The following is a 27,031-nucleotide window of genomic DNA, read 5'->3' as shown; positions in this document are numbered from 1 at the left end:
TGTTTTATTTGTGTGTGTGTGTGGTACTGGGGTTCCTGGGAGCCCTTCTACCTCCAGGCTACACTCCCAGACCTATTTTTATATTTTTATTTGGAAATAGGGTCTCTTAAGCCAGCACGGCTGGCTTCGAACCTGCACGATCCTCCTGTCTCCGCCTCCCAAGCGCGGGGATTACAAGCGTGCGCCATCACGCTAGGCATGGTAGCTTCTGTTTTTCAGACTCCAAGATCCTAGCCGGCTGTCCTGGCCAGCAGGGGGCTCCACCCCATCTCCTCTGACCCCTCCTGGCTCTTTTCTGAGAAAGCCATCAGGAAGGTGGAGCCACCAGGTGGCCCTGCAGTAGCTGCTGCCTCAGCAGCTGAGACTGCCAAGGAGGAAGAGTTCCTGAGAGTCACACCAGGGGGCAAAGTCCCCAGACCTCGGTTAAGGACCTGCATGGAAGGAAGCAGAGGGGGCTCTGCAGAGCTGATGGTCATGGCTCTGGCTTGAAAAGGCTGAAGCTCCTGGGTATGGCCCCACCAGCCTGTGCCCTGCGGCCCGCCGTCCTCAGAAAGGTTGGCCCTGCCACGCACGCCTCTGAGCTCACTGTGCACCAGTGGAGGGGCCTCCCCACCTACCAGTCATCCTCCAGGCCCAATCACCCGGCCTTGACACCTGTGCAATACCTCCCCTGAAGTATACCTGCATGGCAGCCTTGGAGGACTCCCCACATCCAGAGAACAAAGTCCAGACCCGCCTAGAGCAGAAGCCACCCGCCTGTGTCCCCTGCCCCATGTGCGGTGGTCTTACTCAGCTATGTGCACTCCACGCCCTCTACCCGACAGTGCAGACAGCTGCCCTGGCCCCTGGCCTGCCCACACACAGGCCCTGAGCCTCTGCTGCACCCTGAGGAGCCTGGGTCAGAATCCCCCAACCTCCCTTCCTGCACCCACATGCCCAGCACCATCTCTAAAGCGCCACAAGGCAACCAGCCTTGGTACATCAGCAGAACCCATGCCCAGCGCCCCTCCCACCACACACTCCCAGCCCCTTGCTGATGCCGTCCCCTCCCAGGCTGTGACAGCCCCCCACCCCCGCTGGCTAAAGCCAGGACCCTCCAGCCTGTAGGGATCCACCCCTGAGACGACATATCCCAAGTGTGCTCCTGGGCTCCTGCCCTGCCTGGCCCAGCAGGCGGCCTCCAGGGCCTGTCTCGTTCTCTGGTCCCTCCACGTCTGACCCTCCCCAGCTTCGTCACAGACAGGCACATGACCCGCTGATGTTGGGAGGCCTGCCAGAACCCTCCAAGTTGTGTCAAAAGTCACCGACAAAGTCAAGCAGAGTGGCTTTGGTGACCATACCACAGAGCAGCCGTCTCTGTGACGCCTCCTGGTGCAGCCCATCCCGGCTGTGTGCTTCTCTCCTCCGCCAGCTCCCCGCCTCTGCTCCCCGCACTCCGGCCCTGTCCTCAGCCCTCCAGCCTGGAAATGCTGTGCCGCCCAGCACCTGAGCCAGCATGTCCTCCCCCTCGCGTGAGAAGTCACTTAGACGGCAGCCCTCCAGAGGCCCTGTCCAAGCACACGCCACGGCTCTCCCTGACAATGTTCCTTGTTCGCTGGCTTACACAGTGGTTGCGGAACGTGGTTCTGCTGCAAGCAAAGACTCACACTCAACAGAGGGCCTCGGTGTGCAAAGGGTGAGTGGCCCGTGCAAGGGTTAACAACTACTTTATGAATCCAAAGGAAGGAGGGGTAAGTGAAAGCTACCACAGCAGAAGACAGACTGACACGCTTCAGGGGAGTGCAGAGAAAGGGGAGGCCACCGCAGATTGTGAAAATGCACACCTCTACCCGTCTGCACCCTGCTGCATACTACGTACAAAACTACACACACCTGCACACTAATCACGGACAACATCGCCATGAATACCAACAATGAGCATGCATTTGCAGACCCTGTTTGGAAACAAAACAACAGAAATTATCTTTCACAAAACTCCGTGACTCAGGTATAGACTTATAACAGCTCTTCTGCCTGATTGCAGGAAGTCGTGGAAACTGTGAGCTAATTGCTCTTTTGATGTGTTAATGATTCATTAACCCTGATATCACCTGCCTAATTAAATAACTTCAGCTATTAAATACACGGTTCTGGGTTTTTTGTCGGTTTTGTCCCTGTACTTCCTGTAATACTCTCCTAGGAAGCAGCAGCATCGGGCAAGCATGTGTTTTGCTGTCACTCTCTGACGGTGGTGACAGTCCGGTTCACGTATCCGCTCATCTGCCCTGGGAGGCTGAGACCTCCTGGGCTGTAGATCTACTTAGCCGAAGTGCAGGAACCAAATCTAAGTCAACGAGGGGCGACAGCAAGGTCGCCATGGCTGCGTTTCACCATGTTGCACCTGTGGTTTATTGTCGGGCTTTGCAGGAGAGTCTTCGCACATTCATACCTAAGTTTTAAAACGATCAGCCCAAATATCCAGGGAATAAAGAATCAGATCATATCACAGTCCTAAGAACACACAGCACTAAGCATCCAGCCATAAGAAGCCACCAGAAAGCATGCTCTGGCAATGGTTTGCAGCACAAATTCTGGAGCCTTTGCCGACGAAGCACAGAGCTCAGTGCCCTGGGCGTGGACTCGCCCATAATTCTGGTTCTGGCCCCGCCACTTACTAGCTGTTAGGGTTAAGTATTGAATGGCCTTTTGAAGCACGTATCAATGGGTGTTGGAGTTGTCAGGATCAAGTCTTGAGGGTTGCAATCCCAGCAGTGGACAACCCATCATAATGGAGTTACCTGGGTGATCCCTGTAGGCCGGCAGTGTGTGGCTAGAGGTGGGTCTGTGGGGTGCGGCCCTGGGGATCATATGTGGTTCCTCCTCCCCCTGCTCTCTCTGTTGTTTCCATGGTGTGAGGAGCAAGCCCCCACCGCCACGTCCCAAGACCCACAGTTCCTGGCTTCACAGGAACTGAACCCCAAACCACAACAAACAAAATCTTCTTTCTCCTAAGTTACGTGGTCAGGGCTTTAGGTTACCACTGTCGGGATGCAGACCAGAGCATGAGCTATGGGGCCTGGAGCTGTCTGATGTCACTTGCCAGTTCTTCACGCAACGCAAATAACAAGGCAGACACCTTCTGAGGTCTCCGCTCTCAACACCAGCAACAGGGGAGCAGTTGAGGGTCTACGGGAGTGAGGAGCACCATCGCCGCCACTGCTGTTTGCCATCAGGCTCCGAGCTCCTGGCCTCGTGCCACTCTGTCCTCAGAGGTGTCCCTACAGCCCTCCCCGTGCAAACACCAAGCTGGAAAGGCTCAGGAGCTTCCAGCACCCAGGCTGGCCAGGTGAGCACACCTAGGAGAGCCTCACGGTGGGCACATGGTTCTCCAGTGCTCACCTGCACATGCCACGAGCAGCCCAGCACCAGACCACCTCCGCCACGCCACTGGACAGGGGCCGCCCGACTGGAGAGCCAGAGCGAACTCAGCTGGAGACATCCAAGGCCACAGATCCCGGGACCCTGTGCCAAGAGCGGCAGTCTTCTCATTTCTTGTTTCATTCATAAAAAAGAAAGGTCATACTGGGCCACTCTCAGGGTCACTGTATATTACTCAGTCTGCTATGCTGTAAGTCGAAGAAAGAACTGGCTTCCCCTCTCCTGAGACTGTTGAAAAGTCTTGACTAGTTCACCCTTCCTGTAGCAGTGACATAACGGAGGGGAGGAGCATCGGAGCCACCCAGCAGCAAGCCCTGCTGTTCGCTGGGGAAGCCTACAGGGGAACCCTGCCACTCTGCAGCGCTCTCCCTGTCCCCGGCTGCATGCAGCAGCCGAGCTCCCCAGAGGACAGGCCCGTGTGGCCAGAACCTGCCTGGGCGGGCGACAGGTTCCTCAGGCCTGCTGGTCATGCTGACAGTGGTTTTTTATCTTCTATCTTTGGAAAAATAGGCAATTTGAAAAGAAATTCAAAAGAAAGACAAGTCATGGTTGAACTGACTTGATGTCCTTTGTAAAGTTTCATCAGAGGTCTCAAAGCTGGCATTTTGCCAACTGGCTGGGGTTGCCACTCGCCCCACATGTGAGGTAATCAGTAGCAAAAAACTCACCTGGCCACTCAAGGGCTTGGGTTCCCTCCCCGGGACCACAGAAAGGGAAAAATACTGAAATGACTCAGATAAGTTAAAAGGCACAAGCTACATAGGCTCACTCAGGAGAAATTGCCCTGTGTCTCAGCTGCCCAGGGCTTCCTCGGCTAGGAGACAAGGCTTCACAGGGCTACCTGGAGCTTTCCTCCCTGTCCTGGAATGTCACCCTCTTAGTTAAAGCACTGCCAGGTGCAAAGAATGGGCGAGTCTCAGAGTAGAACACACACTCTGAGGAGAGGTGCTGAGTCGCGGGCCCTCTCTGCCCAGACAAAGGGCACAGCGCTGACTCTGTGTGTTAGCGCACCCCTGCAACACAAAATGGGGTGGAAGCCTGCCCAGGGCACCTGGAGATGACAATTTTAGGGAACATGGTGGGCTTGACTTAATTTTGCTGCCCTGAAGGACAAAGTCTAAGGAGGCATTCCAACTTCCCTAGAGGGAAGGAAGCCATTGGCTAGGGGTGGTCACGCCGGGACACAGCACTGTACTGTTGACTTAGAACGGGCAGGGGGCACACCGCCGGGCTGCTGCTGGGCCTCTCCACCCTGCATCGTGGAGTCCTGCCACACCCAGCAAGGCTGGGATTGTTGCTGCCCAAACTTCAGAGAAGAGCAAACTTCAGAGAGGCCAGACTTCGTAACACGGACACCTTCAGAACGCCTTGCCTGGGGGACACTCCACAAAACGACGAGTCCTCTCTACAGGAAACACCCTGCCAAATTCCAGGCGTCAACAGGTGACGCTGCGTAAAGCTGGTGGTTTTCATCGCCTGCGGAAAAGAGCAGTCTCCTCGAACAGACGGTTGGTTGCTTTTGCCAAGAATCGAGAGACATGAAGGGAGTGGTGATTAGCCCACCCTGGGGCCCTCTCAAATGTCCAGCTTAGCCCTGAGAATTTGTTGGAAAGCCTTTAAATTCAGCAGTATAATTGGCTTTCAACATCGCATAACTTGCGATTGCTTTTCCTGACATCTGATTTCCCAAATCTCCAAAACAAAAGCAAAAGGTTTTGACAAATAATTGCATGGTAGACCCTCAAAGATGACCACCTCTTAGCTGGGCGTGGTGGTGCACGCTTGTAATCCCCGCACTTGGGAGGCGGAGACAGGAGGATCGCGCAGGTTCGAAGCCAGCCGCGCTGGCTTAAGAGACCCTGTTTCCAAATTTTAAAAAGTATAAAAATAGGTCTGGGAGTGTAGCCCAGAGGTAAAAGGGTTTCCAGGAACCCCAGTACCACCAAAAAAAAAAAAAAAAAAGACGACCTCCCCAGGTGTGACCTTAGGATATTTTTACCAACCATCCTTTGGTGACGTCTGCGCGCTGCCAGGCCTGACGCGCTCAGCAGGTAGGTTCTGACGTGCCTTGGTAAGCACTCCCGCCAAGCACTGCCCCTAAACTTCAGTTACTCAACACTGGTGTTTAGATTTTTACCAAGTCATCCACTTTATCTCATGCTTATTAGTTAGCAAGGAGCACTTACTTCCTTCAACTTTCTCAGCTTCGGAGGTTTTCTGGGAATAATATGAATATAACTGCAAAAAGAAGAAAGGACAAAGCATCGTTAGGAGTATTTAGAGAATTGGGTCTCATTAGAGACACAGCCTCTTCCACATTAAAACACCCCCCCACACACACGGCAGGGCGGCCCTCCAGCGGGGCTCCCCAGCGCTGCCCGTGAAGGCTGTCACCTTGGGGCACCACTCTCCCTCACGTGATTTTCAGCAAAGAGTGACTTAGGAATGGTCTAATTCAAGCCAGGCTTGGTGGCACAAGCTTGGAATCCCAGTACTTGGGAAGCTGAGACAGGAGGATCGCAGGTTCACGGCCAGCCTCAGCTACTTAGTGAGGACCTCCGTTTCCAAGTAAAGAATAATAATAATAAAAAGACTCTGTTTCCGAATAAAGAATAATAATAAAATAAAAAAGAAATAATCTAATTCAAGCCAGACACGGTGGAGCACATTTGTCATCCCAGTACTTGGAAGGCTGAAACAGGAGGATCACAGGTTCGCGGCCAGCCTCAGCAATTTAATGAGGCGCTCAGAAACCTAGTGAGAATCTGTTTCCAAGTAAGAAATAAAATCAGTCTAGAGGTGTAGCTTAGTTGTAGAATGTCCCTGGGTTTAATCCCCAGTGCCACCAAAAAAAAATGGTCTAATTCAATGGCATGGGGGGGGGGTTACTGGGAATTAAACCTAGGGTCATTCTACCTCCAAGCTACAAACCCAGCCTCCCCTTTTTAAAATTTTTATTTCTTATTTTGAAACAGGGTCTAAGTTGCTGATCTGGTTGGTCTGCAACCTGCAATCCTCCTGTCTCAGTAGCCCAAGTACTGGGATTACAGGCAAGCACCGCCATGCCCCACTCAATGTGCTTTTTATCAGATCAGGAAAGACCGGGACAACATGTTCAGAGATGTTCCCACCACAAGCCAACAGCAGACCAGAACCCAGAACCCGAGACCAGCCTGGATTCAACTCCATGCAGATGTCCGGTTCAGGTGAGTCCAAGAAAAGTCTGGGGTCTAGAAGAACCGGGGTGGCTTGATTTAAATAGTATTTTCACATCTGCATGTCAGCAATGAACTCTTAAAGTGAAGAGAACCATATTCCAGTTATGAGCCAAGCTATGTGGAGCCCGTCCCCCAAACATACACACATATGTTGGTCTGGAGTTTGTTGTGAATATGATTTTCTTCACAAAAGAGTTCATCAATTCTTGGCTTTACAGGAAATTTATTTCTTTAACTAACTGTAAGCCTGTGACACTTTGTTTTGTAGAAGGAATAAACTCGTGTTTGAATTCATTAACTCCAAAAACACGGGAAGTACTTGAATAATGATTGGATATGGGATAGATTTAATGGTGTTTGTCTTCCCCACGTACCATCTCATCGCTGTTATCACGAGGAGAGCCCCAGGACTAATACATCATCAGGCGTCACTTCAAAGTTCATTTGCTGGTGGCACAATTAGAACCTTATTTTCTGGAGAAAATTAATTTGAACTGCTCAGTGGCTCAGCAGTTACGGGCTGTATAAATACCCAGCAAGTGCTGGCTCACTGATCCCGGCACCATCGGCATAAACACTTTTCAAAGCTCTAGTCACCAAAGTCTGGATTCCGATTTCATACCCCATTGACCTAAAACGTAGTGAAGGAAATGAAACCCAAATGCTTCTCTTTGTGGAACTTCACATGCAAATAGTACTTGTCGACTTTAGCAATAAGAGCACATATGTGATTTAAAAAAAAATCCCTGGACCACACAAAGCCCCACCCCCCCACCCCAGGTGGTGGACCATGACCTCCACACAGAAAATCAACGCACAGGAGTGGGGCGTGGCGGTGCACACTTGTAATCCCCGCACTCGGAAGACTGAGACAGGAGGATCTCAGGTTCTCGGACAGCCTCAGCTACTTAGTGAGACCCAGTTTCAAAATAAAGAATAAAAAATAGGGCTGGGGGTGTAGCTTGGAGGTAGAATGCTCTGGATTCCATCCCCAGTACCACAAAAAAAAAAGAAAGAAAAGAAAAGAAAAGAAAATCAACACACATTCAGAGGAGAGGGGTATGGGGAGGGGAGCAGGTCAACTAAGTTTACTCCCATGCAAGGTTTCACTCCCAGTCTCAGTAACATATGGGGAAGAAGGAAAGAGGATTGGAGGGAGAAATACGCCAATTGCTGTGTGCATGTACGTACCACTGACTCTCACTATGACGTACCATTACAAGGCACTGATAAGTCTATTAGAGGAGAGGCGTGGTGGCGCACGCTTGTAACCTTAGCATTCAGGAGGCTGAGACGGGACGATCACGGCTCGCAGACAGCCTCAGCTACTTAGTGAGGCCCTTTGAAACTCAGTGGGGCCCTGTTTCAAAATAAAGACTAAAAAATAGGGCTAGGGGTATCGCTCAAAGGTAGAATGCCCCTGGGTTCCATCCCTAGTACCACAAAAATAAATTAAGTAAAATGTTATGACATTAATCAAACTCTTTTTATCAGCTGTGATGATTCTTCTCTCCAGAATCAACAGCATGTTAAGTTCGAATCATTGCAAGCACCATTACAAATTCAGAACTACCCACCACCTCGCTCACACTAAACGGCACTACTTTTTTTTTTTTTTTTTTCGAAATTAAAGCCTCAGAGCATCCAAGGGTTGGGAGTTTTCCTGGCATCTGGAAGAAAGCAGACATTCTTTCTGAAGAATCGCACTTTTGGTCAGCCCTCCTAGAATTTCTGCACATTTTAAAATGAGAGGAAAAGAGGGACCCTCAGTCAGAGAAAAAGAAAAAAAAAAAGTGCACTCACAAGAAAATAAAGGACCATGAGGGAAAACCGGCTGACATAACTGAAAGCAGAAGCAGAATTCAGGAGCTGGGTGAGGGATGCACTGCAGGTGTGACCACGCCAGGACCAGGACCAGGAGCGCGTGGAGAGGCCTACTGAGTCCCCATCCCATGGACGGTGCAAGGCTCGCCGGCCTTTCCCAGTCCCCTCTAGCCCTCACTAAAATGGACACCGGTCCTATGTGCTGTGGGTGGCCTGTTCCTTCCGGGATGGAGCGCAGGAGGGCAGGCACCATGGCTAACAGGTGCACGGGTGCATCTCCATGGCCGCAGGAGCGCCGCCCTGGCCCAGAGGTGCGCAAGTGCACCCCCATGGCCCACAAGTGCACCCCCATGGCCCACAGGTGCACCCCCATGGCCCGCAGGTGCACCTCCATGGCCCGCAGGTGCACCTCCATGGCCCGCAGGTGCACCTCCATGGCCCGCAGGTGCACCTCCATGGCCCGCAGGTGCACTTCCATGGCCCGCAGGAGGCCGGGGCCCAGCGCACTTACTCGAGCTTCTTGAAGCGCTCGCGGCCCGCGGCCACGTACTTGCCGCCCGCCTGCAGCGCGTCCAGCTCGTGCACCTGGCGGCCGCGCGTGGGCGTGTAGAGGCGCCGCACGCCGAAGGGCACGTCCACCTGCGCGGTCAGCTGCTCCAGCAGCACCTCGAAGTTGGCCACGTGGCGCCGCGAGAACACGAACTTGCGGCCCACATAGAACTGGTCCCCGTTGCGGTACACCAGGATGGTCTTGGCCGGCGTGGTGTCCACCAGCGCGTAGGGCCCGCGCGTGCCCATGGCGCCGCTCGCTCGCTCTGCGCTCCGGAGGCCGGGCGGCGCCGGGCCCAGGTGCTGACGCGGCGGTGATTGTGACCGAGGCCGGCCGGGGGAGAGGCCAGGCCTGGCCGCGGGGGCCTGGGCAGGGGAGGATGGCAGGCTCCGAGAAAGAAGAGGGAGCCGTGCCTGCCTACCTGCGGGATGGGAGCGCCAGGAGGAGTCACGGCCTGCCACGCCGCTCCCGCTGCGCTGTGGGTCGCCATGGCCATCCAATTTGGGCCCCAGCTGGAAGCTGCTCGGGTTTTGTGTGTTTTTCTCTTCTGTTTTGTTTTTTGAAGTACTGGGGACCGAACCCAGGCGCATTCTGTCTCCAAGCTGCACCCTCGGCTCTATTTTTATTTTTTACTTTGAAACAGGTTCTGCTGAGTTGCAAAGGGCCTAAGTAGATGGGGCTGTCCGCGAACCCCTGGCTTAGCCTCCCAAATGCTGGGCTTGCCAGGGTGCGCTGCAAAGCCCAGCTGTCTGTACGGAGTAGTTGACTTAGCCCCAAAGTCTTTTAGGCCTGCTCAGAGCGGGGAGCTGGGCTGCTGTGGCTGCTAGCGCCTGCTGCTCCTAATGCACTCATTTGGAGAGGTTTTTTTTTTTTTTTTGAGGGGGGGGGGAGAAGCAGAGTTGGCAAAGTTGTTTCCTATTCCAAGTATAGATGGGCCAGTCCTCGTGAGCTAGAAAATGAATGATTCTAGAAATACGTGTTCCCAGTAGGTTTGATGGGTTTAAACAACAGGTTTCATATTGCCCGTTGGATCAACATGTGGAGATACGGAACGCTGATAATAACAATAATTTTTAAAGTAATTTTGTGTGTGTGTGTGTGTAGTACTGGGGTTCCTGGACGCCCTTCTACCTCCCGGGATACACTCCCACGGGCTACATTCCCAGACCTATTTTTTAACTTTTTTATTTGGAAACAGGGTCTCTTAAGCCAGCGTGGCTGGCTCAGAACTAGCGCGATCCTCCTGTCTCCGCCTCCCAAGCGCGGGGATTACAAGTCTGCGCCACCACGCCCGGCTAATTTTTAAAGTAATTTAAGAGGCCATACCATGAACCTCCCAAACACTTTAAGGAGCCGGGAGACAAGCCAGTCTGTGCAGTGACCACTTTATTAAACCACAGCTCTGCAGACACGAGTGTTTGCGGGTGATTAAAGGTTCGCCCTGAAGCCCGAGTTAACTGAGAACCTCAACCCGGGCTTCTCCCGGGGCCGAAGCAGGCAGATGCTGCTGGGAAAGCCCTTGAGCCGGAGGCGGCTCACGCCCCCGTCGGGGATGATGGTGAGCCGCGCGTGGGTGATGACATCTTGGAGCTCCGTGGTTAGGCTGGTGAAGGAGTGGTTCTGGTTGGGAGATAGCTGAAAGAAAGGCAGAGCGGGGTCCCGTGTGGGGGGGGGTGCAGCCCAGGGACTGCCGCCCAGCCCCGCCTTTCAGCTGGGACTTAAGTCTGGGCTTTTGAAACAAAAGTTACACAGTGATGATAATTTGGCTAACTACAGGAATCGGCCAAGAGGGAAAGATACCCAGGCCATCGTGGCTTTAAGTGTGCCAGCTGCCCCTCCTAGGCCCATGCAGAAACCCTTCAGAAATGGGTTGCCATTTCTGTATTCATATTACATAATGAATTTTTGTTTTAACAAAATTTAGTTGTTAGAAATGCAAAACCTGTCATCTTCTTATATAAGTGCATATATAGTTAAAAATTAGTATATATATATATATATATATATACACACACACACATACACATATATACATATACATATATATATATATATATATATATATATATGTTTTGGTACTGGGGCTTAAACTCAGGGGTCTCCTAACTCTGAGCTACACTCCAGCCTGACTTTTTTTTTTTTTTTTTTTTTGCAGTACTGGAGATAGAACCTGGAACTGGAACCCAGGGGCATTCTACCTCTGAACTACACCCCCAGACGTATTTTTTATTCTCTCTATTTTGAAACAGGGTCTCACTAAGTTGCAGAGGGTCTTACTAAGTACCTGAGGCTGGCCGTGAAGCCAGATCCTCCTGTCTCTGCCCCCCAAGTACTGGGATGGCAAGCATGCACTGCCACAGCAGGCAGATATAATTTTTCTAAAGCTCATTTGAAGTTGTATCCTAATCCTGCCAAGACAAATCGGGGGGGGGGGGGGACAGGGCTGATTGACGGCTGCCCCCCCAGCCCACCCCCACAAACCTTGCTGATGGGAAGCAATGGTTTCCACTTCTGGGCCGGAAGGACCCACTTTTGCCTGACCATCTCTTCTTCCTCCTGAGTCGTCAGGATGCAGCCGTCCACTTTGCAGCTGTCAGGAGAATTGCCTGTTGGAGCGAGACAGAGACTTTCTGCCCTGCACGTAGCCTCGGCATAGGTGGGCTTAGAGGACGTCAGGCTTGTATGAGATCAAAAACCAGGCAAAGAACAAGTCATTCTTTTTTCCAGGCAAAAGCGTAGATATGAGCTTTGTGATGGAGTTGGATCGCCTCTTGCAATACAGTATGTGCTCTCCCCAGGAGTCACGGCAGCCTGCCGCGTGTCGGCGGACTGGCACTTCTGAGTCTAAATGCATAGCATTCTTGCTTAGAAAGTTGTTGACTACATCCAGTAAACCTCCTACAATGCAGACTGAAATTTCTGCATACCGTTTGCGGGACATCTAAAATTATGGAGCTGGGAAGCACTTTCCTTGTCATATTTGGTAACATGCCAACAAAAATAAGAACTCCCGTAGCACATCCACAGGCACGCGTCCTCGTTTCTGTGACTGTCACAGTGCCCCAGGGGTGGCATGAGAGGTCAGCAGTGGCATGTCTGAGACCTGTTTTGGGGGACTGTTGAACTGGATTTGCTGGCAGTTCCCTGGTTTTTAACTAGAGTGTCCTTCGTAAAAGTAAGCAAGTCCTGTTCCCAAACACCCTGCTAGTTATTTTATTTCTGGGGAACAGAAGCAGACAGATTGCCCCGTGTGTCTTCTATCAGAGAGGATCTCTGATGTTTTTCCCTCTCACGCTTTGATGTGGAGAATTGATGCCCGTTGGCAATAGATCATTCAGCTTAGATTATAATGCAAGGGGAGGGAAGGATACACAATCATAAATAAAAAATCCTGCCAAAGAAAGGCCAGGGTGGTGCCGCACGCCTGTAATCCCCGTGCTTGGGAGGCTGAGACAGGAGGATCGCACAGGTTCAAAGCCAGCCTCAGCAACTTAGTGAGACCCTGTTTCCAAATAAATTATAAAAAAAATAAAGAAATTCTGCTAAAAAATAAAGTAAGCAAGTGATGCTGAGCCCTTCATATTGAGAACTGTAAATTAAAGATACTGCTGAGCCAGGTATGGTGGCGCACACTTGTAATCCCAGTATTTCAGAGGCTGAAACAGAAGAATTGCAGGTTTGAGGCCAGCCTCAGCTACTTAGTGAGGTCCTCTACAACTTAGTGAGACCTTGTTTCAGAAATAAAGAATAAAAAATAGGGCAAGGGTTGAGTTCGAAAGTAACCCCTGGGTTCAATCCCCAGTACCGCAAAAAATAAATAAATAAATAAAAATAAAAATACTGCTCAAAGTGCAAACCAAAGCATATGGCAGAGCTAGAATGATCTCCTCAGCCACACTGGAGATGAAACAAAGACCAGGTAACGGGGTCTGAAGCCCAGTCTTTCGAAAATACGACAAAGTACCCAGGAATTATACAACTTTTTTTTTTTTTTTGGTGCTAGAGATTGAACCTACTGGCGTTTTACCTCCAAGCTACACCCCAGCCTTTTTTATGTTTCTTTTGTTCTTTTTTGTGGTACTGGGGTTCCTGGAAACCCTGCTACCTCCGGGTTACACCCCCAGACACCTATTTTTTATATTTGGAAACAGGATCTCTTAAGCCAGCGCGGCTGACTTAGAACCTGCGCGATCCTCCTGTCTCCGCCTCCCAAGCGCGGGGATTACAAGTGTGCGCCCCCACGCCTGGTGTTATATTGTTTAGTTTTTAAACAGAGTCTCCCTAAGTTGCTGAGGCTGGTCTAGAACCTGTGCTGCTCCTGTCTCAGCCTCCCAAGCACTAGGATTATTGGCATGTGCCACCAGGCCTGGCTAGCCAGATGTTTTAAGCTAATCAGCACACACACCCACTAATGTGGAAGACAGACTGGTTTCCTAAGTCTATTGTGCCCAGTAGCTAACAATGGAGTAAAATTATAATGAGTCATAAGACATTTAAAACTCAGCCCTCCAAAATATGAATGCAAACAGCCACCATTCATTAGAGAGAGAGCTCAGAAATCACAAAATGCCCAATCCAGTACTCACAAAATGTCACCTCACAGTTCCAGAAGTACAGTAACCTCTGTGGAACCTTTTTAATACAATGACCAATGCGTCTATTTCATAAGAAAGTAAAGATAGCGAAGCACAGTGGTTCATACCTGTGATCCCAGTACCTGAGAGGCTGAGACGGGAGGATCCGGGTTCGCAGCTATTTAGTGAGGCCCTCTGCAACTTAGCGAGACCCTATTTCAAAACTAAAGAATAAAAAATAGGGCTGGGGGTGGAGCTTGAAGGAAAAATGCCCCTGGGATCAATCCCCAGTACTGCAAAAAAAATAAATAAATACAAAATAAAAGTAAATATAAAACATCTAGTTTGCTTATCCAAGTTTTTCTTACTATTGGAGGGGTAGAATTTAAAAAGAGAGAGACCGCCAGGTGTGGTGGTGCACGCTTGTAATCCCCGCGCTTGGGAGGCGGAGACAGGAGGATCGCGCTGGTTCGAAGCCAGCCACGCTGGCTTAAGAGACCCTGTTTCCAAATAAAAATATAAAAATAGGTCTGGGAGTGTAGCCCAGAGGTAGAAGGGCTTCCAGGAACCCCAGTACCTAAAAATAAATAAATAAATAAATAAATAAATAAATAAATACCAGTGCCTTAAAAGTCAAGCCTGGGGCTGGAGTAGGGGAGCTCAGTGGTCAAACACATGCAATGCTTGTCCAATCCTTAGACTCACAAAGAGGTTTTAAAAGTCAATTCTCGAGCCGGGCGTGGTGGGCGCACACTTGTAATCCCAGCTTTTGGGAGGCTGAGACAGGAGGATCGTAATTTTCGGACAGCCTCTGCTACTTAGTGAGGGCCTTTGCAACTCAGTGAGACCTTGTTTCAAAATAAAGAATAAAAAATAGGGCACGGGGTATAGATGGGGGGTAGAATGCCCCTGGTGCTCAAGAGAAACGCTCATGCCATGATCAGACAGGACTGAGCCCCGTAGCAAGAGGCCTCATCCCCGCGTCCACAGCCTCGCTGCACCCTGGAACCCCAGGTGGCCGTCAGAGGCCTCCAGTCCAGCTCTGACCTAGAGGAGGCACTAGAGCTTGGAGTAAAAGTGACACTCGAACTTGTATAGCTCCAAAAGGCACAGAGCCACACCAGGAGCCCTTCTGTGGGACACGTGACCTGTAAAGACAGCAGCCAGTTACAGAGCGCTTCCCGGCGGCTTGGCATTTACCTTTAAAATATTTTGTGTCAACTTCAATTTGAGTTATTACCCCAGGATGTGCCAAACGGAAGACTGACCATTCGCAGCCCGGAACCAGTAAGACACCTTTCTCATCATTCTAGAAGTCAGGATTAGAGAGAAAGAAAGAAAAGTAAGCTAATTTGGAGTCATTCCAGAGGCCCATCCTGAAATCCAGCTGGTGAAAAATGTTGACATTTTATGCTTACGTGTTTTTCTCTTTATTTCTTACTAAAAACAGAGCGCTTCCCTTGCCCGGCATGCACGCGACGCCGCCCATAAACTTCTGCTTTGCTAACGCCGCTCAAATACCTCCCACCAATTCGAGAGAGAGCTCATTTCTGTGAGCTTCTGATATGGCTGTCAATGGCAATAAGAGATCCCAGCAGAAAATCTTTTTTTTTTTTTTTTTTTTAATTTGGGAATAGGTTCTCTTAAACCAGCGAGGCTGGCTCCGAGCCAGTGCGATCCTCCTGTCTCTGCCTCCCAAGCACGGGGATTACAAGCGTGCCCCACCACGCCCGGTGACCCTGTCTTAAAAATAAAATAGGGCTCAGGGTACAGCTCAGTGGTAAAATGCCTCTAGGTTCGATCCTCAGTACCAAAAGGGAAAAAAAAAGTATCTTAATCTAGCCTGCCTCACAGGCCTACCAATCGGTCTGTTTTGACTTCTCAAGGAGACACTTTTCTGATCAGCACCATGGATTCTGGTACATGAGCTGCCTCTGAACCTTACTTTCCCAGGAGGCCAGTTCATCCATTTACTGCTGGAAGCACTGGTTACAAGAAGAGCCACCACAGGAGGCAGGGAGGAGGGAGGGGGTTCCTGAGTCTTCAGGGGATTTGCGAGCTCGACATTGGTTTTGCTTTGCTTCCATTTGGGCTCTTTATCTCAAGATAGATGTTGACTGGGTCAAACAGCCGGGTCAGCTCTGCTGTCCCTTACCAGTCTGCATTCCAAGACACACAGATATTAAGCATGGTTAAGGTGTCTTTTCTTCCTCCATTTCTCCAGCAAATTTGCTCAGAGCTTTTGTATCACGAAGCGGCATATCCCTTAGTTTCTTTGTTGAAGAAACAGGGTGTTTTAAATGCACTGGAGAGTTGGCCTGGCCAGCATGCCTGGCCTCCCGCGCACTGAGAGTAGCGCTGTACCAAGAGTAGGAGGGGCACTTAGAGTGAAGAATAGCGGTAAGCATTCACGACACAGCTCAAGGTGTTGTAACCCAGGCGCGGCGCCGCACACCTGTAATCCCGATAGTTGCTGAGACAGGAAGAACGCAGGTTTAAGGCCAGCCTCGACAACATGACGAGGCTCAGCAACTTAGTGAGACCTGTAGCTCAGAGGTAGAATGCCCCTGGGTTTAATCCCCAGTACCCCCCCCAAAAAAAAAACATTTCCCTTCATGTAAAAGGAAAAAAGTTCCTTTCCTTTTAAAGAAAGTAAAAGGAAAGTTACGTGCTTTTTAGAAAAACCTGAAGCCACAGTTGCTTTAGTGTCTTACTTCTAGCACTGGGGGCCTGTCCGGCCTTCTTGCGGTTTCCCAGCCATCTGCCATGGACTTGGCCCTGCCAACCCCTACAGGAAATAAATCAGGTTAATGATGCATCCCATGATTCAATTTCAAGTGTGAGAGTGAATGCCTGATGTCATTAAATTATGGCTCCCAGATTCTTTTCATTAAAGTTAAGTTTCAGGGCATTCACAACCACAGAATTGATAAACGTTGCCTTTCCTCTCAGAGCAGCTATGGAGGCCCAAACTAGGAAGGACCGTTCTTAATATCGTGACAAAAACATCGCATGGTACACCTGCAAGATCAAACTTCTCGACCCATGCTTTGCAGGCGCCCTTCCCTGTACAGCATTCTACCACAGCGGGAACTTAATGCTGGTGCCCACTCTTCTTTCTGAAAGCCAGATCGTGGAATACCCTCTCACCTATCACATTGTTGGGGTGCCCAAAATGTGCATTGCTAAACCCCACACAGACGCCCCCAAAAGCGACGGCCGCCAGGTCAACAGGGTCCTTGGAATCAACCGCCGTCCAGTCTTTCTGTCCAGTACCATACACCCTGAGACGTGCAATTCCACCATCTGAAAAAGAAAGGCGCCTCATTATTATTTGAAGATGTGGCTGCCCATCTCTGTGACCTGCGGGATCCTCCAGTCTCATCCTCTGCCCCTGTCTGTGCCCTAAGTGCAGCCGCCCACTGCCCCAGGGCCCTTGCACTTGCTATTACCTTGAATCAGAACAACTTTCCCAGCTCTCCAGGAGGCCACCTGGACTTGACTTAAGTTCTGGGCACCAGAAAGGCCTTCCGTCTCTCCTCCCCTATCCGCCATCCCCGGCTTGACTTCACCGGTAAGTTTTATCGTATTTGCCTACTCATCTACCTCATAGCGCTAATCAGTCTGAAGTTAGCTTTTTTTGCTTTGTTTTGTTGTTTGTTTGTTTAAGACCCCATTAATATCTGTCTCCCAGACTCAGAATATAGAATCCCTGAGGGCCAGACCAGTTGCCGGGCTGGTTCGCTTCTGTGTCGTCCCAACCTGGAGCAGGTCCTGGCATCTCCCAAGTACCTGCATCTTCTGACTGAAAGAACACCTCCAGGAAGGTCAAAGCTCAACTGGAAAATTCAGCAGAGACCAAACGCTTGGTGCCAGAAACGAGTATCGCGACCTCCCACGAAGACTCTGTGAGAATCTTTGTGTTCAGTTTTACAGTGCTGTACTCAGCGCCCGTGCAGTGGAGACGGCAAAAGATCGTTTCCACGTAGCTGATCGTTTTCAGGTAGCTGCTGAGAACTGCAGCGGCCTGAAGCGAGGTCTACAGAGCAGCAAATCGCTGCCGGGAACGACTCCGCGGGCCCGGTTCTAACAAACGGCGTTTTCATTAGTTGGAGTATTACTTCCTAGAAGGTGGGGCCACATGTTCTTAAATAGAAGCTGACGCCAGGCACGGTGGCGCACGCTTGTAATCCCCACGTTTGGGAGGCAGAGACAGGAGGATTGCGCAGGTTCCGAGCCAGCCTCACTGGCTTAAGAGACCCTGTCTCCAAATAAAAATATAAAAATAGGTCTGGGAGTGTAGCCCAGAGGTAGAAGGGCTTCCAGGAACCCCAGGACCACCAAAAAAATTAATAAATAGAAGCTCAAAATTACTTAAAGTATTCTAAAACAAAGGCCCGTATGCCTTTACATTTAAAAATTGCTGAAACCGACTGGTCTGGAAAATTCTGGTAGAACAGCGGAGGGAGTCTTGCTACTAACAACCATCAAGTCAGACTCCACTGGCACAAAACCTAGAAACACGCCACGGGCGCGATTTAGCTGGAGCTGGTCTCCAAGAGCGATGCTGCTGCTTTTGATTCATTGGACTTTATAATTCGCTTAATGGTACGGAAGATATTTATATGTGGAATCCAAAGCCAACTTTATATCGAAAAACCAAGATTCTTCTTGGCAGAGTTAATATCTAGTCCCGCATTTAATCAAAACTATGAAGGAATCCCAAAAGACGCTCTGCGTCCTCCGGGGCATCTCGTTTAAACAGCCGCCTGACACATGTGTCTGGTGACATCTTCTGGCTGCCTTCCACCTCCTGCCCCTTTCACACTTGGGTACCAGGTGGAATCCTCCTGGAGCAGTTGAGGATGCCGCCGAGAGGCGGGAAGGAGAAAAACGCATGCCGCGTGCCCGACTGCCACCGCCGAGCACGATGACCATCAACAGAGGACAGAGGAAGGCTCGGTGTGCTCGGGGACCCTCCAGGTCCAGCCCCGCACAGCGGGCTTCTGCTGGGACACTTCCCGAGACCCCTCAGCTCTAAACCCTGCATAAAGTGCATAGGAACTGGCTATTTGGGTAAATCAAAATTTTCCATCAGAAATTTCTTATGACTCTGCCCGAATACTTTTGTTACACTATTCTCGCTATTTTTGCACTATCTTCATGACTTGTCCATTTTCATAAAGGCACGAGCTCTTGTCAGTGCAGCAGCAGCAGATCACAGCTCCTGGGCTTCCGCTCTCCTCCCCGAGGCTAGCCGCGTGCTGGGCGCACACCGCCGACAACCTGCACGGCCCTGGCTCAGGACGGCAGGCTCGCACGGCCTCCCTTGACCGGGAAACGCTCGGTCCCTGGCTCCACCTGGGCACACTGTGCAGGTCAGTTCCAGCGGATGCCTGTTCAGATCCTTCCGTGCTGGTGTCTCCCGTAGGAGCATGACAAGCAGGTGCACGGTGTCTGCAAGGAGGCTCAAGCATGAGAGTGGGAGGAGCTCTGGTGACCGGCTCCCCAGTGAGAGCGGTGATGGTTAGAGGGGGGAAAACACCTCAAGTCTCCGAACTGGACCTTGGGGCGTACAGCCAAGGCAGCGACACAGAAAGTCTGCCATGTTGTGGGGATGCACCACACCCGCAGTATAAAAGACAAAAGACAGCCAAGTGTGGTGGCGCACGCTTGTAATCCCAGCATTCTGGAGGCGGAGACGGGAGGATCGTGGTTCGCAGACAGCCTCAACTACTTAGTGAGGCCCTCTGCAACTCAGTGAGACCCTGTCTCAAAATAATGAATAAAAATAGGGCAGGGGGTGTAGCACGGAGGTAGAATGCCCCGGGTTCAGTCACCTGTACTGCAAAAAGCAAAGGGAATGCCTTAGCCCGGAGGTTAGAGAAAATGCGTGGACTTTAGTTCTTACTGCATCTGTTCAACACCACTAGAAATTCTAGCCAGGGCAGTGAGTGAGGGTGGGGGCAGGGAGAGAGAGGGACCCAGAGAGAGACTGGGAGCGTTAAAAAATCTTCCCTGATCGGCAGAGTTGGAAAACAAAGTGATCTCTAGTCACACCTTGTATGCAGAAAACCCTAAATACTCTACTTAAAAACCACTGATACTCACAAAGGGGTTCATCGGGTCAAATTAGGAAAAGAAGTGCAGAACTTGTACTCTGTTTCATTGTTGAAATGAAGGCGTCCTTAACTAAGTGGGAAAACGCCCCGTGTGCATGGATTGGGAGGCTCAGGATCATAAGGTGACAATGTTCCCCAAGTTAATCTACAGGTTAATCTGTACTTCTACAGATTACAAGCGCAGAACCCTCATGCCCGGCTACCGGGAACGCTAGGAGTACCCCCATTCTGGAAAAGTCAAGCAGTTTCTCAACTAAATACAGAGTTACTCTATTACCCAAAAACACCGAAATTGGGTATATACTCAAGACAATGGAAACATCCACACAAAGCCCTGTGCGTACAGCCGCACTGTCCAACAGAGCCAACAGGTAGAAACAAATGTCTGTCAGCTGAGGAAGGGTGGACGAGATGTACACTTACATGACAGACAATATCTGCAAAAAGAAAAGGGAGCAGGGCACGATATGTGTTAGAATAAAGATGAATCTCGAAGACATTATGCTGAGTGAAAAAAAAGAGCCAGAGACAAAAGGCCAGCAGAAGATAACTGTGTTTACAGGAAATGTTCAAGCTCGTCAAAGCTGTCGAGACAGGAAGCGGACTGGCGGTTGCCTAGGGACAGGGAGGTGGAGGTGCTAGCTGACGGGCGCAGGGCTTCCTTCTGAAGTGCCCCAGTGCTCTGAAGTTGACTGAAGTGCTGACTGCGTATCCATGCCCCTCTGGTACAGTGAGATCTTAAATGTTTCTTAAAGAGCTCATTTATTCCTGCTTGGAGCTGATGTGATGAGTCCTGAGGGTTATAATCCCAGAAGTGGACAAATCCATCGCAATGGACTTATCTCAGTGGTGACTCAGGCCAGTAGGGCGTTGCTGGACAAAGATGGATCCCTAGGGATGAGGTCTTGGAATTACACATGGCCCCTTCTCCCCGCGTTCTCTCTCTGCCTTCCAGCCTCCATGACATGAGGAGCTCCTCCTCCTCCACCTCCCACCGCCATGCCCTGAGATCCACAGTCCCCAGCCCCATATGAACTGAACCGGAAACAGTAAAAAATTAAATTTTCTGCCAGGCATGGTGGCGCACGCTTGTAATCCAGCACTGGGGAGGCTAAAACAGGAGGACTGAACAGGTTTGGAGCCAGCCTCAGCTACTTAGTGAGGCTCTGTTCCCAATTAAAATATAAAATAGGTCTGGGAGTAGAGCCCAGAGGTAGAAAAGCCCCTGTGTTCTATCCTCAGTACCACAAAAAAAAAGAGAAATCAAATCTTCTTTCCTCTAACTTATGTGGTCTGTCTTTTATATTGTAGCTGCAAGAATGCTGAGCGGAACACCCTCCCTCAGAGATACACTTCCAAAGGATGAATTGCACGTTAAAGTAATAACATCACAATAAAGCTGCCATGAAAAAGAGTCTTCTGCACAAACCACTTCAACGGCTAATGTGATACACCTGTGAAAAGGAAATCACCAGGAGGCGTCTCATCCGGAACACTCTACTGCCACCACGTCCTAATTCACCTGACCATTTTTCATTAACTACCTGTCAATGAGCAGATTAAAATAATTTCCTGCCAGGGATGGTGGGGCATGCTTGTAATCCTGTACTTGGGAGGCTGAGACTGGAGGATCAAAGGTCTAAGGACAGCCTCAGCAAGTTGTGAGACTTGCATCAACCTAGTGAGACCCTGTTTCCAAATAAAAACAAAATAGGGCAAGGGGTGTAGCTCGGAGGTAGACTGTCCCTGGGCTCCATCCCCAGTGGCTCAATAAATAAATTAATTCATTCATTTTCTGGAACACTAAAAGGACACGTTATATAGTCCTAAAACACGAAGAGAGGTCAGTTACGAAGAAAGAGTGACCCGTATCATCATTGCAAATGTGCCGACATCAAACAAAGAGGCCGAGAGGAGCGTGTGGGCACGACTCACTCACCCGGGAAGATGTTGAGTCTTATATGAGTCCATCTCTGCTGCGAATTGACAAGAAAATAGTTGTGGCTGGAATCTGGGTTTCCGGGCTTAAGCTCCGTCATGGGGACCAGGTGACTCCAGTCATCGGACTTTAGCTAGCAGTAAATACAAGCAGGTTAGCAATGGCTCTTAGGAGCAAGGAATTCCCTCGTCTGCACGTCTCGTGGGGCTCCAAGGGCAGAGATACTTTGAGATAAAAAGCAATGGTGCCCAATTGGATAAAGATGCTAATAAAAATCCAGCCCAGGCTTAAAATAAAATAAAAAACTATTTGGGAAATTTTTTCTTCCCACACTGATCAAAATAGCCAGTCAGTGAGGGTGGTGGGGGTTGCGAATGAAGATCTCAGACCCCTCTAAATGTCCTCTCGATCCGTAGAGGAGACCAGGGTGGCGTGGGCCTTCGAATAAAGCCCCACTGACAGGGCCACTCCCATGGACCGCCAGGTCTGGGCCAGCGGGCAGGGGTCCCGCTCAGACCCGAGGCCCCTTTATCATTCCTCTGCCCTTCTGTGATGGATCAACACTTCTGCAAAGCACAACACAAGTGAACTACACGACAAATAAGTCGTTTAAAAAAACAAGCATGCACTGAAACACAAACCCTGAGTGTTTGATTACGTTCACCAGACACACAAGCTCCTGTGCAGGCCAGCGCCCTGTGTGTTTCTGTCTGTGCCTCGTCGGGACCCGCAGCAGTGTGCAGACGCTGCCCTAGACCCTTCGAGCAGCACCGGCCAGGCGCACGGGCCACCGTTCCCTCTAGTGAACCACGGAGGAGCCAGCAAGGCCAGCCAGGAGAGTGGGAGGGGAGAGGGGTGCCACGGCCCAGGGGCCCAAAGACCTGCCTCGCACAGCGGGCCTGCAGGCTCGGCTCGGTGCGGTGCGCCGTCAGACCTGCATACCTGAGCAATAGCCCCGAACTCTTCGGGTGTGGCTGCGGCACCCGTCCTGATTCCTCTTGGTGGGATCTCTGGCAGTTTATCTGAATTCAGAGTAACCGGGCAGGATTAAAGTTAGGGTTCAGCCGGGCGTGGTGGCACACGCTTGTAATCCCCCGCGCTTGGGAGGTGGAGACAGGAGGATCACGCTGGTTCAGAGCCAGCCTCGCCGGCTTAAGAGACCCTGTTTCTAAATAAAAAAATATAAAATAGGTCTGGGAGTGTAGCCCGGGTGTAGAAGGGCTTCCAGGAACCCCAGTACCACCAAAAGAATAAATAAATAAAAAATAAATAAAGTTAGGGTTCAAAATCAAAGACAATATACTGCCTCGTGCCGCCCGTGATGATGTAATTTTGCCAGCTAGCACTGAAGACGTCACTGCTCAGATCACGGTATCAGATACGCCGAGTCTTGAGCTCACCGGTTGAAGTTCCTCGATATTTAACACATTAACAGTAATTTTGAAAAGCAGGATGATACACTGGACACCACATCTGCTTCGCAAAATAGTACATACGATTTCCAAGACCAGGCAAAGTGCCAGGATGCGTACCTATAATCCCTGTACTTGGGAAGCTGAGACAGGAGACTGACAGGTTCGAGGCCAGCCTCAGCAACATAGTGAGACCTCAGCTTGTCCAACCACAGCCCTCGTCCTGGGCAGCCCCTCCTAGCACACCTTCCTCCAGGTTCGCTGCCTGGATCGACATTCGAGGGGCGTGGTTTCCTGAGAAGTAAGAGATGTCCACGTCGAAGCCCCGGATGACTCCATGAATCCCCAGCCTGATGACACACCAGTCGTGACCTGCGGGCACAGACCAGAGCGCCCGGGTGAGGCCCAGCAGCGGGGGAGAGTAAGGTTAGCAGGACGAAGATGGAAGTGGCCTCTGGACACGCGTGCTGCCCACTTCCCAGCGAGCCTGACAAGGCCTCGCACGGCGAGGCTGCACGCAGCCCCTCCACGGGAGCCCTAACGCCCGGTCACACGGGCGACACACAGGCCTGGGCTCCAAGGCCCCGTTCAGATTCCCGCTGGCCGCCCTGCCGGCTGCCCTGCTCATTACTCCACCCCCAGAAGCCCGTGCTTCTGCTCTAGGTCTGGGATAACATTCGCTCCCAGAAGCGTCTGTGTGACTGTGGTGACACAGAGCCCTCCAGCCAGCCAGCCTGGCCCTCCTGACCCACCAGGCACACTACTGTCTGGACGCCCTCACACCCTGCCTGCGTGGGCCAGCACCTTCAAGGGCGTGAAGTCGGGATGACGCTGCGTAGTTCTGGGCTATTTGCTGCCAGGTATAAATCCATTAAATGTTCAGGTTTTACTCTTAAAATATTCAGGCTGGGGCATAGGGAGGGGTACTGGGGATTGAACCCAGTGGGAGTTCTACCTCTGACCTCAACCCTTGGCCCCATTTTTAGTCGGAAACAGGGTCTCACTAAGTTGCAGAGGCTGGTCTCAAACCCGCAGTCCTCCTGTCTCAGCCTCCAAGGAACTGGGATTACAGGGGTGTGCCACCATGCCAGGCTATTTAAAATATGCGGGTTTATTAGTACTGCCTCAAGCACTATAGAAAAACAGAACACTAGAGGCATCCAGTGCTGCTACGGTACTGGAGAAACAGCAGAACGGCCCCTTTATCAAACTAATGCCTGAATTCGTTTGCTCTTCCAGACACCATTACGGTTTGCATTTAATATATCCCCGACGCCATGGCTTAGACAGGCAGCTATGCTCAGAGGCAGCACAGGACCCCAGGGTACAGCCAGGGAGCGGGCGGCCCCGGCCCACCCAGCTGCAGCCCTGTCTCTGACTCTGGCTTCCTCTGCTGCTCAGCCTGAGGACCCCAGCCCAGCTCCTGCTTGGAAGCTGACTTACTACGGGCTGAACTCTCCCGACCCGGGAGCAAATCAGCCGTTCGTCCTCTGACTTCTGTGGTCCATATTTGGGTCACAGAGGTTAGGATGCTGGCTAAAGTATTTTTCAGCTTCAAAAGACAGGTTTTAGCCAGGCCTGGTGGTGCACGCTTGTAATCCCAGCATTTGGGAGGCTGAGACAGGAGGATCACGGTTCGCGGACAGCCTCAGCTACTTAGTGAGGCCCTCTGCAACTCAGTGAGACATGGTTTCAAAAATTTAAAAAAGACAAAAAAATAGGGCTGGGGTGCAGCTTGGAGGTACAATGCTCCCAGGTTCCATCCCCAGTACCGAAAAAAAAAAAAAAAAGACATGTTTTGATTGGTTCCAACGAGTCAAGTCACAATAAGTGCAAGCCCTGCCCTGCGGTACCAGAGGGGGCCCTGTGCGCAGCCGTGAGGGTGCTGGCGCTTGCTCCAGATCCCAGCCTGCCTTGCTGGCCGTGTGGCTGGGCTGAGTGACGGGCTGGCTGGGTGAGAGCACCCACCTTAGTGGGCGGGTGCTGAGGATGCAGCGTAAGGGCCCTTGCAGAGCACTCTCACCACGTGGCTGGGCATGGCTCTTCCTGCCCACCCGTGGCCCCGCGCAGTCCTCCCTCCCTCCTTCTGTCCTTTCTCCCTGGTGGTGCCCAGTGACCGGGGATCAGGCTATCCCTTTCTGACTGCTCAGAGCCTGGTGCTCAGGTGGGGACGTCGAGGTGCCAGACCGTTGCACGGCCCCGTGTGAAAATGACCCCATGCACTCTGGCGCCCCGGCCACCCGCCCTGCCCTCCACAGCCCCGACTACGCACAGCCTCCACCTTCTTACCTGGGACCCTTTTCCTTCTGGTCTCCCATCCATCCATCCACTTCCCAAACTCAGTGTATTCATGTTCTTTAAAGCTCGGGCTGTCACTCTAGAATAAAGGACAGGTGGGTCGCTTCACCTGAGGGTCTGGGCCACAGTGACGAGCAGACGGGAGCTCTAGGGCACTGCTCCCACGCCAGGCCCGCACGGCCCCTGCAGCGGGGACAGTCCTCCACGCGCATATCACCTCCGAGGAAGAAGTCTTGCCTCTCCTGGGCCTTGGGGGCCTCGGTGCACAGGACTGAGCACTGCTGGGCAGTGGTACGACTGTGTTACATCAATTCCCAGGCCCCACAGCAGCAGCGGCACAGAGAAGGTGCCTGGTGTTTGTTAGGCGTCATTATAGGGAAGTATAGGTGGTTGTTTGAATTCTATTACAAATTGGACATGCCCTAATCTAAAAATCCCAGATTCCCCCAAATCCTCACCTTTCAGATTGGGGGATGCTGGGATTAGAGACGCTGCACCAGCAAAGTATCTGCAAACCTTCCAAAGATCTGAAGAAATCCCAAAAGCATCAAGATGTGTGTCCATTTTCTTCTGGACACAGGTTATGAAACCCACATTGGTGGAGGGGGCGACGTTGGGGGACCCCGGTGCTTTCCCCCAGGAGCGCGTGGTCTGCTGCCTCCGTCAGATGGAGGTCCCTGCCTGTCTCAGCACGTTCCCGTGTGAGTTGGTGCTGCTTTGCACATTTCTAGGGTCCTAGTGTGCTCATTCACAGCCCGTGAATCCCAAACACAGGCAGGGTGGATAATGTGGCAGCAGACCGCTGTCACACAGCCGAGGCATGCCAGTGCACAGTACCTTTATGAGGTTTTCTGCAGGAGCAAAAAAATCATCTGTTGCAAATAAAACCTAGACAAAGGGAAAAAAGTGAAATAACCGCACATTAAAACCCATTTTATGTCATTCCCCAGTGAAACATTTCAAGATACAGTAAAGAGAAAGGAGAAAATTTCCCCGGCTTAGCATGCAGTGGAGCCGTGTGCCGTTAAACGTCACGTCGGCCTCAGCCTTCCCGGCCCACACCTTCTTCTTAGGCCCCTTTGCCACCTGGATGAGAGGGCACCGACCGCTCACTGGGGAATCAAATAAACCAGCTTCCTTCTTTTCTACAAGGAAACCCTTGGGTTTCTTGGTAGTTCTGATTCGTTTATCTGCCGTGTGACTCGGACTCTCCGCGTGGCTCTGCGAAGCACTGGCTCCTCCGAGCGCCGGCTTACCTTGCCTCCTACGGACTCAGATGCCATGTCAATCAGCTGGGTGAAGTCCAGAAACCTGGTCAGTTTTCCCTCCTTCGGAGCGTCAGCCATGCTTCCTAGAGACTGGAGAGGCAGGCCGGGTCAGCCCCTGCAGCGACGGCGGGCGGCAGGGACTGTGCCTTTGGTTTTGTTCCCTGGCTTAGAACACTGCCTGGCACATGCCAGAGGCTTCCTATATATGTGTTGGATAAACGGATAAATGTGGATTGTAAGAGAGTCCTTCCCCAAGTGGACTAAAACCTTCCCGAGAGCAGAGAGGTGCAGAAGAAGAAATTCCCCAACACTTGCTACAAGTTTAGAGCAACGCCATGAACCGTTCTATTTTAACTCGTTTTAGCCCTCAGAAAAAACCCTGCAGTTTTGGGTATCGATAACCACCCTT

The 27,031-nt window shown here is 51.2% G+C and overlaps 2 protein-coding genes across 2 annotated transcripts in view; both read right to left on the bottom strand.

Moving 5' to 3' along the window:
* DCDC2C (doublecortin domain containing 2C) overlaps positions 1-9,257 on the bottom strand; it is a gene marked incomplete at both ends in the record, with an annotated part of 79,236 nt that extends 69,979 nt beyond the window's left edge. Inside the window, 2 exons of the mRNA XM_080711030.1 lie at positions 5,604-5,655; positions 8,971-9,257. Of these exons, the coding sequence (XP_080567156.1) occupies positions 5,604-5,655; positions 8,971-9,257 (339 nt within the window). The remainder of the gene's footprint in view (positions 1-5,603; positions 5,656-8,970) is intronic.
* A 1,180-nt stretch (positions 9,258-10,437) lies between these two features.
* Positions 10,438-26,700, bottom strand: ALLC (allantoicase; the record flags this gene model as incomplete). Its single annotated transcript, XM_080711681.1, has 11 exons — positions 10,438-10,644; positions 11,491-11,615; positions 14,784-14,892; positions 16,298-16,371; positions 16,734-16,889; positions 21,645-21,777; positions 22,587-22,666; positions 23,303-23,428; positions 25,346-25,433; positions 26,192-26,242; positions 26,611-26,700. 11 exons carry the CDS (start codon positions 26,698-26,700, stop codon positions 10,438-10,440), a joined length of 1,239 nt encoding a protein of 412 aa, XP_080567807.1.
* Between the last annotated feature and the right edge of the window lie 331 nt (positions 26,701-27,031).

Source organism: Muscardinus avellanarius (assembly GCF_963383645.1).
Source record: "Muscardinus avellanarius genome assembly, chromosome: 15".
Lineage (NCBI taxonomy): Eukaryota > Metazoa > Chordata > Mammalia > Rodentia > Gliridae > Muscardinus > Muscardinus avellanarius.
Note: the sequence above shows the minus strand (reverse complement) of the source record. Positions and strands in the feature narration are given on the sequence as shown.